Consider the following 15,712-nt stretch of genomic DNA (forward strand, 5'->3'; position numbering starts at 1 on the left):
CACATGCTGCACAACTACAACTCCCATTATAAACTGTCAGCAGGGCACGATGAAGTTTGAACTTCTGAAACCTGGAGAAGTCACCTGATATCACCTGCAGTCCTATGTAACACCACAGATAACAGTGATATCCCTCTGAGAACAGATAATGTAGTAGTCACCTGCAGTCCTATGTAACACCACAGATAACAGTGATATCTCTCTGAGTACAGATAATGTAGTAATCATCTGCAGTCCTATGTAACACCACAGATAACGCAGTGATATCTCTGAGTACAGATAATGTAGTAGATGTCTCCTGCAGTCCTATGTAACACTACAGATAACACAGTGATATCTCTGAGTACAGATCATGCAGTAGATGTCCCCTGCAGTCCTATGTAACAGCACAGATAACACAGTGATATCTCTGAGTACAGATAATGTAGATGCAGCACAAGCTGGAGCTCAACGCGGTAAAGATACGGCCATAGGACACAGCTTGGGCCGCCAAGGCAGATGTCTGGAGGAGGGGCGCTGGTACTTGCTGTCATCTGATTAGGTAAGAGGCCCAATCAGATGACAGCATGTGCCAGCGGGCACAGCGGGACAGATTAGCGCAGTGCTTCCCAACCTTTTCCACCTCGGGGCACCCCTACTAAATGATGTTCTACAAAATAAGAAAACCGTCATATAGTGACTCACCGGTGATGTCTTCTTTGATCTGAGGCGTCACTTTCCCTTTTCCTCTCCATCCGGCCCAGTCCTCCATGATGATTCTTTCCAGATACGTTTCATCCCCTTAGAACCTGCGAGACAAACAATTTAGGCTCCGCACATTTCTAGCAACTTCCTTCCCTTCCTCCCTCCTGTAGGCTCCCATAGTAACTGCACTGTTTGGTGTAATGTGCAGTAAAGTGAGTAGGAATGTGGGATGCCCCCTGTATGTAGGATTCCCTGCTGTGCCCCCATGAGCTAATAATGGCACCAGAGGTGGCCCCATCAACTAATAATGCCCCCAGAGGTGGCCCCATCAACTAATAATGCCCCCAGAGGTGCCCCCATGAGCTAATAATGCCCCCAGAGGTGGCCCCAATGAGCTAATAATGCCCCCAGAGGTGCCCCCATGAACTAATAATGCCCCCAGAGGTGCCCCCATGAACTAATAATGCCTCCAGAGGTGCCCCCATGAGCTAATAGTGCCCCCAGAGTTGCCCCCTATGAATTAATAATGCCCCCAGAGGTGCCCCCATGAGTTAATAATGCCCCAGAGGTACTCCCATACAATAATAATGCCCCCAGAGGTGCCCCCATGAACTAATAATGCCCCCAGAGGTTCCCCCATACAATAATAATGCCCCCAGAGGTGCCCCCATATACTAATAATGCCCCCAGAGGTACCCCCATACAATAATGATGCCCCCAGAGGTGCCCCCATGAGCTAATAGTGCCCCCAGAGGTGCCCCCATGAGCTAATAGTGCCCCCAGAGGTGCCCCCATATACTAATAATGCCCCCAGAGGTGCCCCCATATACAAATAATGCCCCCAGAGGTGCCCCCATGAACTAATAATGCCCCCAGAGGTGCCCCCATACAATAATAATGCCCCCAGAGGTGGCCCCCATGAACTAATAATGCCCCCAGAGGTGCCCCCATGAGCTAATAGTGCCCCCAGAGGTGCCCCCATGAGCTAATAGTGCCCCCAGAGGTGCCCCCATATACTAATAATGCCCCCAGAGGTGCCCCCATATACTAATAATGCCCCCAGAGGTGCCCCCATGAACTAATAATGCCCCCAGAGGTGCCCCCATACAATAATAATGCCCCCAGAGGTGGCCCCCATGAACTAATAATGCCCCCAGAGGTGCCCCCATATACTAATAATGCCCCCAGAGGTGCCCCCATACACTAATAATGCCCCCAGAGGTGCCCCCATACACTAATAATGCCCCCAGAGGTGCCCCCATATACTAATAATGCCCCCAGAGGTGCCCCTAAAAAAACAAACATCCTACTCACCTAATCCACGCTGTGCAGGCAGCAGCTCTCCTCCTCCTCTTCGGGCTCCATCTTGCGAGCCGCAGGGACGGGACTTCCGGCAGGCGTGATGACGTCACATCCTCACGCCTGCCGGAGAGGTCACGGCCCGGCCTCCCATAGGCTGCTGGTATGAAGTGCCGGCAGTCTATTGGAGAGAATACAGGAGGAGGACGCTGACAGGTCCTTCTCCTGTATACTGATCGCTTTGATGTTCCGCCCGCTCACTGTGCTCACTGTGCGGGCGGAACATCAAAGCGATCTGTGCATCATGCTTAAAGTGACAGTGTCACAAGTGGCAAGGGGGGGCCATGCGGGCCCCCCTAGCGTAGGGGCCCGGTCGCCATGGCGACCCCGGCGACCCCTATAGCTACGCCACTGCGTGGAATGCCTGTAACGGACTTCTCCTGCCTGGGCAGTATCTGTGATAAGATGCTGAGAGCGGGGGAACTGATAGAATAATATCATAGGTTTGGGTCTATTATACAGTAAGGGCCCTATTACACGGGACTATTATCGTGCAAAAAACGTTTGAATTTAAACGATAATCGTTCTGTGTAATTGCAGGCAACGATCGAAAAATCGTTCTTATGTTGCTGACCGTTGATTTAGATCTGAACCTAAAATTATCGTTAATCGTTCGCTGTAATTTCACATTCGTTCACTCAAGTTCTGCACTTTTTCACTAATCGTTCAGTGTAATTGCACATTGCCCATTGTTTTCCTGAGATCAGAAGGAATAAACGATGATAGTAACGATCATAACTAACGATTATCGTTCTGTGTAATATGGTGAACGATTTCAGGTTAACAATGAACAATCTCGCTTGTGATCGTTTATCGTTAGTCATTAATAATCGCTTCGTGTAATAGGACCCTAAGAAGCCAGAGACTTTCTAAGGCAACATAGAACGATTATAAATGTCAATCTCATTTCCAGGTGAAAGGAAAGGGCATGTAAGGGACAGAGGGACAAATGTAGGGACACTTGGGAAGCATGCTATATATGGGCTCCCAGGGCTAGAACTCTCCCCCGCCTATAATAGGGCTCCCTGTATTTCCTCACCACCCGCTCCCTGAACGTCAGAGATCCCAGAAACCTACAGAGGCATCCTCCGCCTGTCACTGATCACGTGACCGTGACGCCACGAAGGTCCTTCCGTCGGTTTGGGTGTGTAATCTTCTGTCACGAATGACAAGCTTGCAGACAACCTAATATGACATCATCTGCAGCCAATCAGAGTAAGAGAACCAGTAGGGGGCGGGTCCTGCCCGATCCCACCAGAGGTTTCTTCCTGGAAATGTCAGGGCTGCCGGTTTTTGTATGGAAAAGGAGCACCACGTGACCGGATTTACAACAGAACTGTCACCTGCGGGGAGAAGGCTCTAACGCCAGTGACAGGCGACAGTCCTTACGGTAAGGCGGTGTGTACCGTGTACCTGTCCCCATAGCCGGTAATCCTGATAGTCCACAGGTCAGCCGTCTGTCCTCGCTCCCAGCATGTCTGCAGTAAGAGGAAGCAAGGGCGCTGCTTCCTATGGCTAATCCCATGCGTGCAGTCTGTGGGCAGAGGAGCTGCACCTTATAATAAGTCAGCTACAGAACTGCATACAGGATAGTGGAGAGACCCCCACCTAACAGCCCCCTATATCTCAGCTTCCTGTGTGCCTGACAGGTTTTCAAGGTTTCATAGTGTCAGTTCTTCTTCATCATCCAGTAATGGGCACAGGACATGCCCTCTCCGGTGCCAGCAGCTTAGGGTTCACTGGTCAGGTAAGTATACAAATGTAGTGGTATTCATCTAGAAATTACAAATCAGATACAGGGCAATAAGGTGGCTTTATTTACAGTACACATAAAGGCAATGTAGCAGTCCATGCATTAGTGAGGGGGATTGACACTTATAATGTGGAGATACCTTAAAGCACATCAGGCCCAGGGATTGGCTGAGCAGGCAGAGCTTGATCTTTTTACAGCAGAATAAGCAGAGTATGATTTCATTTTGCATCAGAATATCTCCCTAAAGGACAATTCCAGTTTTATTTTAGTGAAGCTTATTCATTATATACTGATTTTCTTTCCATGGCTCATCATTTACAAGATATTTGTTTCCTTTCGGTGAATGAGAACATCCGCAAGCTGAAAACTTGTACATCCACACTTACTACTTTTCACAGTTTACGCCAATTGTATCGGGTCCCGGTAACACTCTATGAAGTGAATATTTAAGCAGCACAGATTTCTCTCCTTTACCTAGGCTAGAGTGTTCTGCTGCAAAAAGTTCTCATTTATATTTATTCCAGCGATGGTGGGTGCACATTCTGAACAGCCAACCTATTTGCTCTGAGTTTTTGTAGCTTAGATACCATCCTATCCACCTCTGGAGTGGATGGGGTTGTTTGTAGTCTCATGCTGTGTCCGGTAAGGTAGTTTTGAGCACTGGGGTCCCCCCCACGTGTGCTGATCCTACCCGGCCACCCTGCCCCTTCTAATGATGTTATGATTATCCTACCCCCAGTGCTCCAAATGCCACACACAAAAATGACACTACAGACAGCATGGGAATGGTGCCGAGGATTAAGGTGAGAAGCATACCCTTATCCTTAGCGCCCCGTTCGCAATAAGAGGCTATTGGCTGGTTAGATTCATCTTAGCTGCTAAAAGTTCCCCTTAACTAGGTCTGGGGCAAAAACTGTGTTCCTTCACTGAATAACAATGCCCCCAAAATAAGCATTTATGCTTAATATTTGCCTTCAAATAGTAGATAAGAGCCCTCTGTTACTACATATACTATAGGAAATTTCCCTATAGTAAGCACTTCCTGTAGATAACACATTCTGTAAGGCATCTCCCTATCCTACAAGCCTTGTTAGCACACAAATGAAATCGATTGTGCGCCCAGGAGCTAGGGGAGAGAATTGTAGCTGGAAGCAGGATGCTGCCTGTGGCTGGCAGAGTGGGGAGCCAATAGCTTCTTGCATTGTTAGTGCACTGTATCAAAGTGTCACAGTCATTATAACTTTCTAAATCAACACTAGATGTGATATAAAGCAAATTTCTAATTTACATAAAAAATTTTTTAGTCATCATGGAAAACACAACACTTCCTGTTTTCTAACAGGTTTTTTTTTCAGTCAGAAAACAGGAAGTCCTGTGTATCCCAGGCCATCTGAACGCTCACAGAGAGAAGGCAGTCATGTGACTGATGGACACATTGAGCCGTAACTCTCTCTTCTGACTGGAATTCCTGTGTTTAGTCTGTTTTTTTCAACCAGCACTAAAGTGTCTAAAAATCTGCATTCTGGAGACTGGACCTGTATTTCTGGTAAGTTCGGCTTTGTTTTACAGCATGATAGCAAAAAAAAAAAAGCAAAAACAATGAACGTATATATTGCAAATTTACTTTATTTCACATCTACTGTTGATTTAGAAAGTTATAATGACAGTTACACTTTAACAGCCCTTATGGATGCATAGGAACAGCACTCGGGGTGCCATGGGGAAGGGAATGGGCTGGTCAGCACTTGCCAGCTCGTCCCTTGTAGTGTCCTGGTCTTCAACTCTTTCGATGCTGCCGTGTGTTAGGATCCATTTACACAGAAAGATTATCTGACAGATTGTCTGCCAAAGATTTGAAGCCAAAACCAGGAGCAGACTATAAACAGAGATCAGGTCATAAAGGAAAGCCTGAGATTTCGCCTCTTTTCAAATCCATTCCTGGCTTTGGCTTCAAATCTTTGGCAGATAATCTGTTAGATAATCTTTCTGTGTAAATGGACCCTAATGGTGCATTTACACAGACAGATTTATCTGACAGATCTTTGAAGCCAAAATCAGGAGCGGACTATAAACACGGATCAGGTCATATAGGGAAGACTGGGATCTATCCTCTTTTCAAATCCATTCCTGGCTTTGGCTTCCAAAATCTTTCAGATAAATCTTTCTGTGTAAATGCACCCTAAGACAAAGTAATTAAGCCCTGCATCCCTTACATGCAGCAGCACTGAAAGGGTTAAAGACCAGAACACAGGACATGCCTCAACGGCTTCTGCACTGAACCTCTAACCTCAACATCGGAGTCCCACACATTTTTTAACTTGAGGGCAGCCTCAAAACGGAGGTCATTGGTTGTCAGCACAGGAGCTGGTAAGGCATAAATGTCCTGTATGCTACTCATTACCCCTTTCTCTGCTGCAGCATGTAGGTGAAGCAGAGCTTATAGGGGTATTCTGGGCAAGAAGACTTTTTTACTAAGTTTAGTAAACTTACCTCCCTGGCTGCAGCACCACTATTTAAATTAACTGCGCAGTTCTGCTGCTCCATCCCCTGTTCGGCCATTTTTGGGTGCTGGGGCCTTGATGTTGCAGGTCCTGCCCGCACCTGGAAGTGTCCGGACAGGAGACAGAGTGGCGAGATTGCAGTGGCAGCGCTTGAGCCAGGGAGGTAAGATTACATTATTGTAATATGTTAAAACAGCCATTGCCTGGCCATATAGTAAAAAACACCCCATATAGTTAAAAAAATACCTCTTTAAGTACGCGCTGCAGCACAAAGAGAGTTAAAGAGTAGATACTACATTTATGTTGGCTCCTGTTCTGAAGGTACAGTCCTCCAAAGTTTTTTTTTTTTGTTTTTTCAACTGGCACAATGTAAAAATATTAGCAATTTTTGTTAAACATGAAATAGTCAGCTCCTCCCCATGGGCAAATTGAGCAAATTAATTTGATTAATCGCTCAGTCCTGTCCATTAACCAGGAACCAGCAGTGTCCTCTTTTCTTTCCATTTATATGTATTATATTTATTGTCACACTATTTCTTTGTATTGTAGTTACCTGAAAAGACATGATCGGAAGTAGCCATCTCGTTCCCTTCTGTTCTGAAGCTGTAAGCCTGCCAGCGTGACCTTGGCATTATTCTCTGCGTCCTCTAACAAGACCTTGGTCATCAGAATGAATCTCGTAGTGGCAAAGTTGCTGTGCTTGCTGGCGGTGTTTGTGTTGATGATGATGGGCTCTCTGCTGCCTGTGAAGATCATTGAGGCAGACTGTGAGAAGGCTTCTCGCTCACGGAGGATCCTTGCCTTGTGCAATTCTTTTGCAGGAGGTGTATTCTTGGCTACATGCTTTAATGCACTTCTACCTACAGTGAGAGAAAAGGTATCTAGTTATCTTGGTGAACCATTTAGTAGCATGTGAGCATATCTAGGAGGTCATCTCCCTATGTTGTGTAGTGGCCGTGCCTTGTTAGTGCAGCCAGGGGCGGTCTTGGCATTTCTGGGGCCCCAAGCGAAGTTATGTCTGGGCCTCCCCCCCCCCCCCCCCTCGACACGCACTCCACAACAATAGACCGCTGTGTGCTGCCCCCAGTAGTATATACCCCTTGTGCGCAGCTGCCAGTACTATATAACCCTTGTGTGCTGCCCCCGGTAGTATATAACCCTTGTGTGCTGCCCCCAGTAGTATATACCCCTTGTGTGCTTCCCCCAGTAGTGTATAGACGTCTGTGTGTTCCCCTAGTTATATATAGCCCCCCTTGTGCTCCCCCAAAAGTATATAGACCCCCTGTGTGCTGTCCCAGTTGTATATACCCTGTGTGCTGCCCCCAGTTGCATATACCCCCTGTGTGCTCCCCTTCTAGTATATAGATCCCCCTGTGTGCTCCCCCACTTGTATATAGCTCCCCTGTGTGCTCCCTCAGTGGTGTATAGCCCCCCTGTGTGCTCCCCCACTTGGATATAGACCTCTTGTGTGCTCCCCCACTTGGATATAGACCCCTGTGTGCTCCCCCAGTAGTATATAAACCCCCTGTGTGGTTCCCCCAGTAGTATATAGACCCCCTCTGTGCTCCACCAGTATTATATAGATCCCTGTGTGCTCCCCCAGTAGTATATAGACCACTGTGTGCTCCTCCAGCAGTATATAGACCCCTTGTGTGCTGCCCCAGTTATATATAGACCCCCTGTGTGCTCCCGCAGTTATATATAGACCCCCTGTGTGCTGCCCCCAGTAGTATATAGACCCCCTGTGTGCCCCCCCAGTAGTATATAGACCCTCTGTGTGTTCCCCCAGTAGTATATAGACCCCCTGTGTGCCCCGCCAGTAGTATATAGACCTCTGTGTGCTCTTCAAGTAGTATATAGACCCCCTGTGTGCTGTCCCAGTAGTATATAGACCCCTGTGTGCCCCCCAGTTATATATAGACCCCCTGTGTGCTGCCTCAGTAGTATATAGACCCCCTGTGTGCCCCACCAGTAGTATATAGACCCCCTGTGTGCCCCACCAGTAGTATATAGACCCCCTGTGTGCCCCACCAGTAGTATATAGACCCCCTGTGTGCAACCCCAGTAGTATATAGACCCCCTGTGTGCTCCCCCACTTGGATATAGACCTCCTGTGTGCTCCCCCAGTTGTATATAGATCCCATTCTGCTGCCCCAAGTAGTATATAGACCCCCTGTGTGCTGACCCAAGTAGTATATAGACCCCTCTGTGAAGCTCCAGTAGTCTATAGCCCCCCTGTGTCTTCCCCCACTGTGCGCCCCCCCCAGTTACACAGGCCCCTGTGTGCTCCCCCTTCCATATAGTATATAACACAATAAAACAAACACTTATACTCACCTGGGTCCGGGTGTCTCCTCTTCTCTTCACTCTTGTGGCTGCAAGGGTTTTCCCTGCGGTCACAAGAGGCCGCGCTCCCCTTGTCCTGGCGCCGATGCTCCAGTGATGTCACTGGAGCACCGGCACCACAAGGACAGAGCGGCCACTTGTGACCGCAGGGAAAACACTTCCTGCGGCCACAAGAGTGACTGACAGGAAGGGAGCCAATGGCTCCCGCCCTGTCAGTGCTGCTGCTGCATGTAACTGTGAGCGCTCATTACGAGTGCTCATAGTTAAAGTTCAGATCGCAGCAGCGAGCGGGGCAGCGGCCCTGTGTAGCGGTCTTGAGCACAAGAGAAGAGCGGGGCGTGGGGGCCCCCCTGGATGTTGGGGGCCCCAAGCGATTGCTTGGAGTGCTTGGTGCCAAAGACCGCTACTGAGTGCAGCTCAGCTACCATTCAATTCGGTGAGAGGTGAGTTGCAGCAAAGGTGCCTGTACACTTCATACTAAAGTCGTTCAAATCCGCGATTTTTGCAGCCTGACCCTTTTGTTTGCAGAGGGATAAACTGTCAGGGGAAGGATCATTCGTCCTACAGCTGTTAAAGGGCTTAGGGCGCCTCAACCTTTTTCAGCCACTACAGTGTTTGGAGCCAGGGCTTCAGATGAACTATCTGTGCATCTGGGTGTCACAGTTTTGCCAAAAGTTTATTGTTGTGGGTGTCTGGCATTGGCACCATGCAAATCAGCTGTTGGTGGCTGATCTTGCCCTTTTTCTCACCAAATGTCCACAGGAGCTCTGCCTAACAAGTAAATACACATAACACTACTGTACCTTCTACACAGGGTATATGACTCCCATTTGTTGTAGGCTTTTGGCCTACCTTGGATTACTCGCGATGTGGACGGAGTGAAGTAACTTTGCCACACTGAACTTCCCAATGAACAGACAGCCCTGTTGGCAGATACACTTTAAAGCGACTCTGTACCCACAATCCCCCCCCCCTCCCCCTAAAACCGCTTTGGATAGCTGCTTTTAATCCAAGAACTGTCCCATGGCCGTTCAGCAGGTGATGCAGTTATTGTACCAAAAAACAACTTTTAAATTTGCTGCCCTGTGTTAAATCTGCATGGCCTAGTGTGTCTAGGCTTACACCGCCCCTCCATCCCTCCTTCCCACCCTCTTCACCATTTAGGAATGCCCCAGACAGCATCTCTTTTATTCATCACTTCTCTGAAATCTGCACAGGTGCCTTAACAATCCAGCACATGTGCAGTGTTCAGACAAGTGATTAGGAGAAATGCTGCCAGGGGGCCTTCCTAATGGTGAAGAGGGCGGGGAGGAGGGACAGAGAGGTGGTGCAGGCCTAGGGCACAGACACTCTAGACCACGCCAATTTGACACAGGGTTGCAAGTTCAAAAGTTGTTTTTTAACTGCATCACCTGCCAAACTGACCCCAGGACAGATCTTGGATTAAAAGCAGCTATCCAAAGGTACAAGCAGTTTGGGGGGTCAGGGTATGGGTACAGAGTCGCTTTACGTTTAGAAAATAATTATATAAATATTTTTTCTGTCCTCTTAAATACCCCTTTAAATAGAAAAATTATACACCCCCCTGTTAAAATGGCAGTTTCATGTAAAATAAAATTAGAACAAGCATAATCACTTTTTCTATATTTTAATGCCTATACACTATAATCTATACAGTTTAATTGAAAAATAAACTGAGAAAAATAGAAAACTAAAACAATGTGGTTGCTGATATTTTTCTGGGCAAACAGACTAATGAACTATCCACTGGATTGGCATCTCTGCCTGTTCAGTGCCCCCATTCCATAGTGATTGGGTCCAGGAGCAACTGGCTTCGTTTACTGAGTAGTGGCTGGACCTTATTACTGCAGTTCAGCTGTCGTTTACTGGGACAGTAGGTGAGCTGTATTTACACGTCACCATCGCTACACAGTGAACGGAACCAACTGCTACTGGCATTGGTCACTGTCTAATGCGGGCACCTAACAGCTGATTGGTGGGGTGTCGGGGGTCAGCACCTATGCTGTGGATAGCTCATCACTCTGTTTCGCCTGAAAAATCCTTTGAGCCTTCTGTCAGAAACTTTTTTTTTTGTCTGACATAATTTTTATGGCATTTTTTTTTTTGGGGGGGTGTAAGTTGGTACTGTATAGGCATTAATTTCTGGTGTTTTATGCCCTGTGTGAAAATACCAATATGTATACAGACAGGGTTTTTTTTTCTCCCTTTAGAATTCTATGGGAGGATAAACAACACTAAAAAAAAAAAAAAACACCAAACGTGCAGCCTACTGCTATTTTGTAAGACTGCCAAGGATCAGGAAAACTATCAATACACTAAAAACACCAAAAGCAAAAATCTCCTGATGGTATGGCATTTTTAAATCCCTCCACCTTGACTAAAGCCCCAGTTTCAGCTTCAGAAACATCCCCAAAGCATAATGTTGCCTCCACCATGCTTCACTGTGGGTATGGTGAAGTCTCATCAGACCCTTTATCATCCACATGCTTAAAGAATGCCCTTTTATCTCAGTCGAGAAACTTTTCTTACCTCAATCCGTAATGGACTCCCCATTGTTGTAGGTGCAGTCCATGGTGTAAGTAGGTCTGTATGGACCTTTCATATATTTATTAAGGTTGCCCTTCAGCTGTCTTTTTCTAATGCAGATTTCACTGTGTAGTTAAGAGGTCTGAAAAGTTATTATTACATAATGGGACTTTATGGGGTGTATAATATGTGAAATTCATTAGATTAAAACATTAATCTAGTCCAGAAAATAAAAACAATCTTTGTCTTACTATAACAAAGTGAAAAATGGCTAATGACATTAGGTATTTTCTGTTCTTGTTGTGGCACAGCAGAGTACATTACTCATTGCCCTAATAGCATTTTGGAAATTGTCTTTCCCTTTTCTAGTTTGCCGAGGTTTTGAAGATGGGGAACATCAACACGGATTATCCACTGGCAGAGACTATAATGCTGGTTGGATTTTTCCTCACAGTCTTTGTGGAACAGGCTATTCTAACATTCAAGAAAGAGAAGCCTTCCTTCATTGACATGGAAACATTTAATGCTGGATCTGATGCTGGAAGTGACTCTGAATATGAAAGCCCCTTCATATCTTCTAATAGAGGCCATAATTTATATGACGCTGGCCACAGTCACCATTCTCATGGCCTAAATATTCAAGAGTTGTCTAAGTCAAGTCCTCTTCGCCTCTTCAGCTTGGTATTTGCACTGTCTGCCCACTCCATCTTTGAGGGCCTGGCGCTTGGTCTGCAAGAGCAGGGTGATAAAGTGCTGAGCCTGTTCATTGGTGTTGTTATTCATGAAACATTGGTTGCAGTGGCGCTTGGAGTCAGCATGGCTAAGATAAACATTCTGCTTCGAGATGCTGCTAAGATGGCTGTCCTAGTCAGCATCATGATTCCCGTTGGTATAGCCATTGGAATGGTCATTCAGAGTGCCCAGAATCTGGCCAGCAGTATCACCTCTGCATTGCTGCAGGGCATTGCAGGGGGAACATTTCTGTTTGTTACATTTTTTGAAATTTTGGTGAAGGAACTGGAGGATAAGCATGACCGACTATTGAAAGTCCTTTTCCTGGTTCTTGGATACACTGTTCTAGCAGGACTTGTCTTTTTCAAATGGTAACTGTGGACGGAAACGGAAAGTAGTTCTAGAAAGTATTTATATATGTACATATCTTAGATAAGATTTATTATAAAGTTTTTTTTTCATTTGAGAATCTATTTGTACTATTTATTTATTTTATTTGACTTTTTCTTACTTTTTTTATGTCCTTGTCTGACGGTACACTATTAGTAAGTGTACTCACTGACTCACTTACTGACAGCAGCTCCCTGTGCACCTCATAGAGCTAAAATCAGACTCCCCTCCTCCAGGCTGTGCTGCCCTGCTCTGTGGTAAGTCTGTGCATAAGTTGGCCGACATGAAGCAGCATGTGACCATGCCCCTCCCTCTTTGTCTGCCACTTAGCCTGTATGGAGGGCACTGGGGGGCGGAGCATGGTCACATGCTCCTCCATGTCAGCCATTTTATGGACAGACTCACCACAGAGCACAAAGGAGGGCTGGAGTAGGGGAATCAGATTTTTAGCTCTTTGAGGGACACAGGGAGCATAATCGGCAACAACAGCCGTGATTGCTACGGACATTGTGCTGCAGCTGAGGGAATCCTGGCCGGGCCTTTTCTGCGGCCACTATTCATTGAATAGCGGCTGGAGGAGACATGTCACTGCACACAATGGAAAGTGCGGCTCTGGCCACACGCTCCACTGTGTGCAGCGGAAAATTCGGGTACGGGGGCTCACTAATGTGCCCGCATCGAAATTCAGTGGCAGTGAAGATCATCCAGCCAGTACTGCAGTACCAGCTGGGCTGATCTTCTCTGACACCAGCGGTTCCGTGGCCAGGTCACGGAACATCTGGTGTCTCACGCTGTGGGAACATGGCCTAATACTGTATACTGATCAATTTTACTATAATGGCCAAGGACATATATTTATAAACCTGTAAATGTGTAGATTGTCATGTCTTGTCTAGATGAAGTGTCACACCAGGCCTTCCAAAATACTTCCTGTATACTAAAAATGCTTGTTATTGTACATAAACTGTGAAAAATGAAATATTTTTAAGGTGTGGAAAAGAGTTGCCCAGGAGCTCATTTTTATGTATGTGTAGCAAGGCTGACATAAAAAAAAATAAAAAGAAATGCATTCTCACCTCCCCAATCCCTTGTAGTTGTAGATTCAATGGCAGCTGGTACACACTGTTCACTACTTCCTAGTCAGTGTCTGGTTGTGTATCTGGCCTTAAGTGTGAGAGAGAGTCTAAAGTGTGAGAGAGACAATGGCAGGTGTTAGGGTATGTGCACGCTACAGAATACGTGCAGAACTTTCAAGCGAAGTTCCACCTGTCCCAAAGACTCAATGATATTCTCAAACAAAATCCACCATCCACGCTTTTTTTTTTTTTAATTGTAAATTCTCAGTAAACTTTTTCCTTAATTGGTGCAAATATTTCTAAAATAGCTAAATTTTTAACTGAATTCACTGGAAAAAAATGTGCCGATCACTTAAAAATGTCATCATTTTTAGCCATGAAGTTGTGGTTAAATTCCCACTTTTTTTTTTTTTTTTTTGCGCATCATCACAGAAAAATTGCATATTTTTGCACAAAATAAATTTCCCATTTGTGTTATTAGTTTATGTTCACAAATAGCATTTTGGCCAGTGTTTCTGTCAGTATTTTGGTCAGTATTTGTAGCCAAAATCAGGAGTGGAACCAACAGGTGTAGGTGATACGTGCTGCAGATCTCCAAAAATAATGTGAACCTTCAAACAGTAAGGATTTTCTTAAATTTTTAAGTCTGAAAGTAGCAGCCTTTGCCTGCCATTGTCGGCTTTATTGGTCACACAAATTTTGTCAATTCCTCTCTCTGTAAGTCAGCTACTGGTACAGTAACACCTTTGTTCTCAAAGGCTTTTCCAAAACTGAACACTCAGAGAACCGAGTTGTGTGTTCCCATAGAAAACAATGTAATTTTCTTTAATTGTTTTTTACACTCTATGGTTCAGGTGCCCAAAGACAATCAGTAAGTAGCAGTCCATCACTACTTACTGTGAGGGTAGGTTCACACTGATGAATTCTTGAGAAATTGTAGAGGAAATTTTTCTGCTTGAAATTCCTCGCCTATTCAGCTCTGGCAGAATAGGAGCAGAATTCAAGCCCCATTGACTTCTATAGAATTCCTCTAGCGGAATCCGCCCAAAGAATTGACATGTCAATTCTCCGAGCGGAAAGCGGATCTGCGGCGGAAATTCCTCAGTGTGAATGCAAAAGTGGAAAGCCCATTAACCCTTTAAGGACGGGCCAATTTTCGTTTTTGCGTTTTCGGTTTTTCCTCCTTGTGTTTAAAAGGCCTAGCACTCGCATTTTTCCTCCTAGAAACCCACATGAGCCCTTATTTTTTGCGTCACTAATTTTACTTTGCAATGACAGGCTGAATTTTTGCATAAAGTATACTGCGAAACATGAAAAAAATTCAAAGTGTGGTGAAATTGCAAAAAAAAACGCATTCCTTTTATTTGGGGGGAATGTGTTTTTACGCCATTCGCCCTGGGGTAAAACTGACTTGTTATGCATGTTCTTCAAGTCGTTACGATTGAAATGATATATAACATGTATAACTTTTGTTTTATCTGATGGCCGGTAAAAAATTCAAACCATTGTTAACAAATATACGTTCCTTAAAATCGCTCTATTCCCATACTTATAACGCTTTTATCTTTTGGTCAATGGGGCTGTATGAGGTGTCATTTTTTGCGCCATGATGTTTACTTTCTATCGGTACCTTGATTGCGCATATACGACTTTTTGATTGCTTTTTATCACATTTTTTCTGGATTTGATGCGAGCAAAAATGCACAATTTTGCACTTTGGGATTTTTTGGGCGCTTACGCCATTTACCGTGCGAGATCAGTAATGTGATTAATAGTTCGGGCGATTACGCACGCGGCGATAGCAAACATATTTATTTACTTTTAAAACCTGGGAAAAGGGGGGTGATTCAGACTTTTATTAGGGGAGGGGGGGCTTTTTACTAATAACAATACTTTTTTTTTTTTTTTTTTTTACACATATACTAGAAGCCCCCCTGGGGGACTTCTAGTATATACACTTTGATCTCTCATTGAGATCTTTGCTGTATAGTTATACAGCAAAGATCAATGAGATCGGCACTTGTTTGCTTTCAGCTGCTGCAGCCGAAAACAAACTAGTGCAGAACTGGGGACGGCGCCATCTTGGAGCGGTCCCCGTCCGGCAGCAGTAACGGAGATCGCTCCTCCGGGAGCGATCTCCTCCACTAGACACCAGGGTTGTGCTGCGTCCGGTAATCGGATGCAGCTGTCATGTTTGACAGCTGCATCTGAATACTGTATTAGGACTGTCATCGGACCGTGCCCGGTAATACCCGCGGTCCCAGGCTACAAGGGGCACCCGGAACCGTGGCGGTTCAGAGCGGGGTCGCCGCGCGGCCCTGCTC

General features: G+C 45.7%; 1 protein-coding gene across 3 annotated transcripts; it reads left to right on the forward strand.

Annotated features, from left to right (window-relative positions):
• Positions 1–3,226: 3,226 nt before the first annotated feature.
• On the forward strand, positions 3,227–13,389 carry SLC39A3 (solute carrier family 39 member 3). 3 transcript variants are annotated; one of them, XM_069964487.1, is made up of 4 exons: positions 3,227–3,433; positions 5,152–5,342; positions 6,847–7,174; positions 11,560–13,389. In XM_069964487.1, the coding sequence occupies exons 3-4, from the start codon at positions 6,968–6,970 to the stop codon at positions 12,295–12,297; spliced, it is 945 nt and encodes a 314-aa protein (XP_069820588.1). In that variant the 5' UTR covers positions 3,227–3,433; positions 5,152–5,342; positions 6,847–6,967; the 3' UTR covers positions 12,298–13,389. The 3 variants fall into 3 exon arrangements, with proteins under 3 accessions (XP_069820588.1, XP_069820587.1, XP_069820589.1); XM_069964486.1 differs by lacking the exon at positions 5,152–5,342; XM_069964488.1 differs by lacking the exons at positions 3,227–3,433; positions 5,152–5,342 and adding an exon at positions 3,461–3,790.
• The last annotated feature ends 2,323 nt before the right edge of the window (positions 13,390–15,712 follow it).

This window comes from Dendropsophus ebraccatus, chromosome 3, assembly GCF_027789765.1.
Source record: "Dendropsophus ebraccatus isolate aDenEbr1 chromosome 3, aDenEbr1.pat, whole genome shotgun sequence".
Lineage (NCBI taxonomy): Eukaryota > Metazoa > Chordata > Amphibia > Anura > Hylidae > Dendropsophus > Dendropsophus ebraccatus.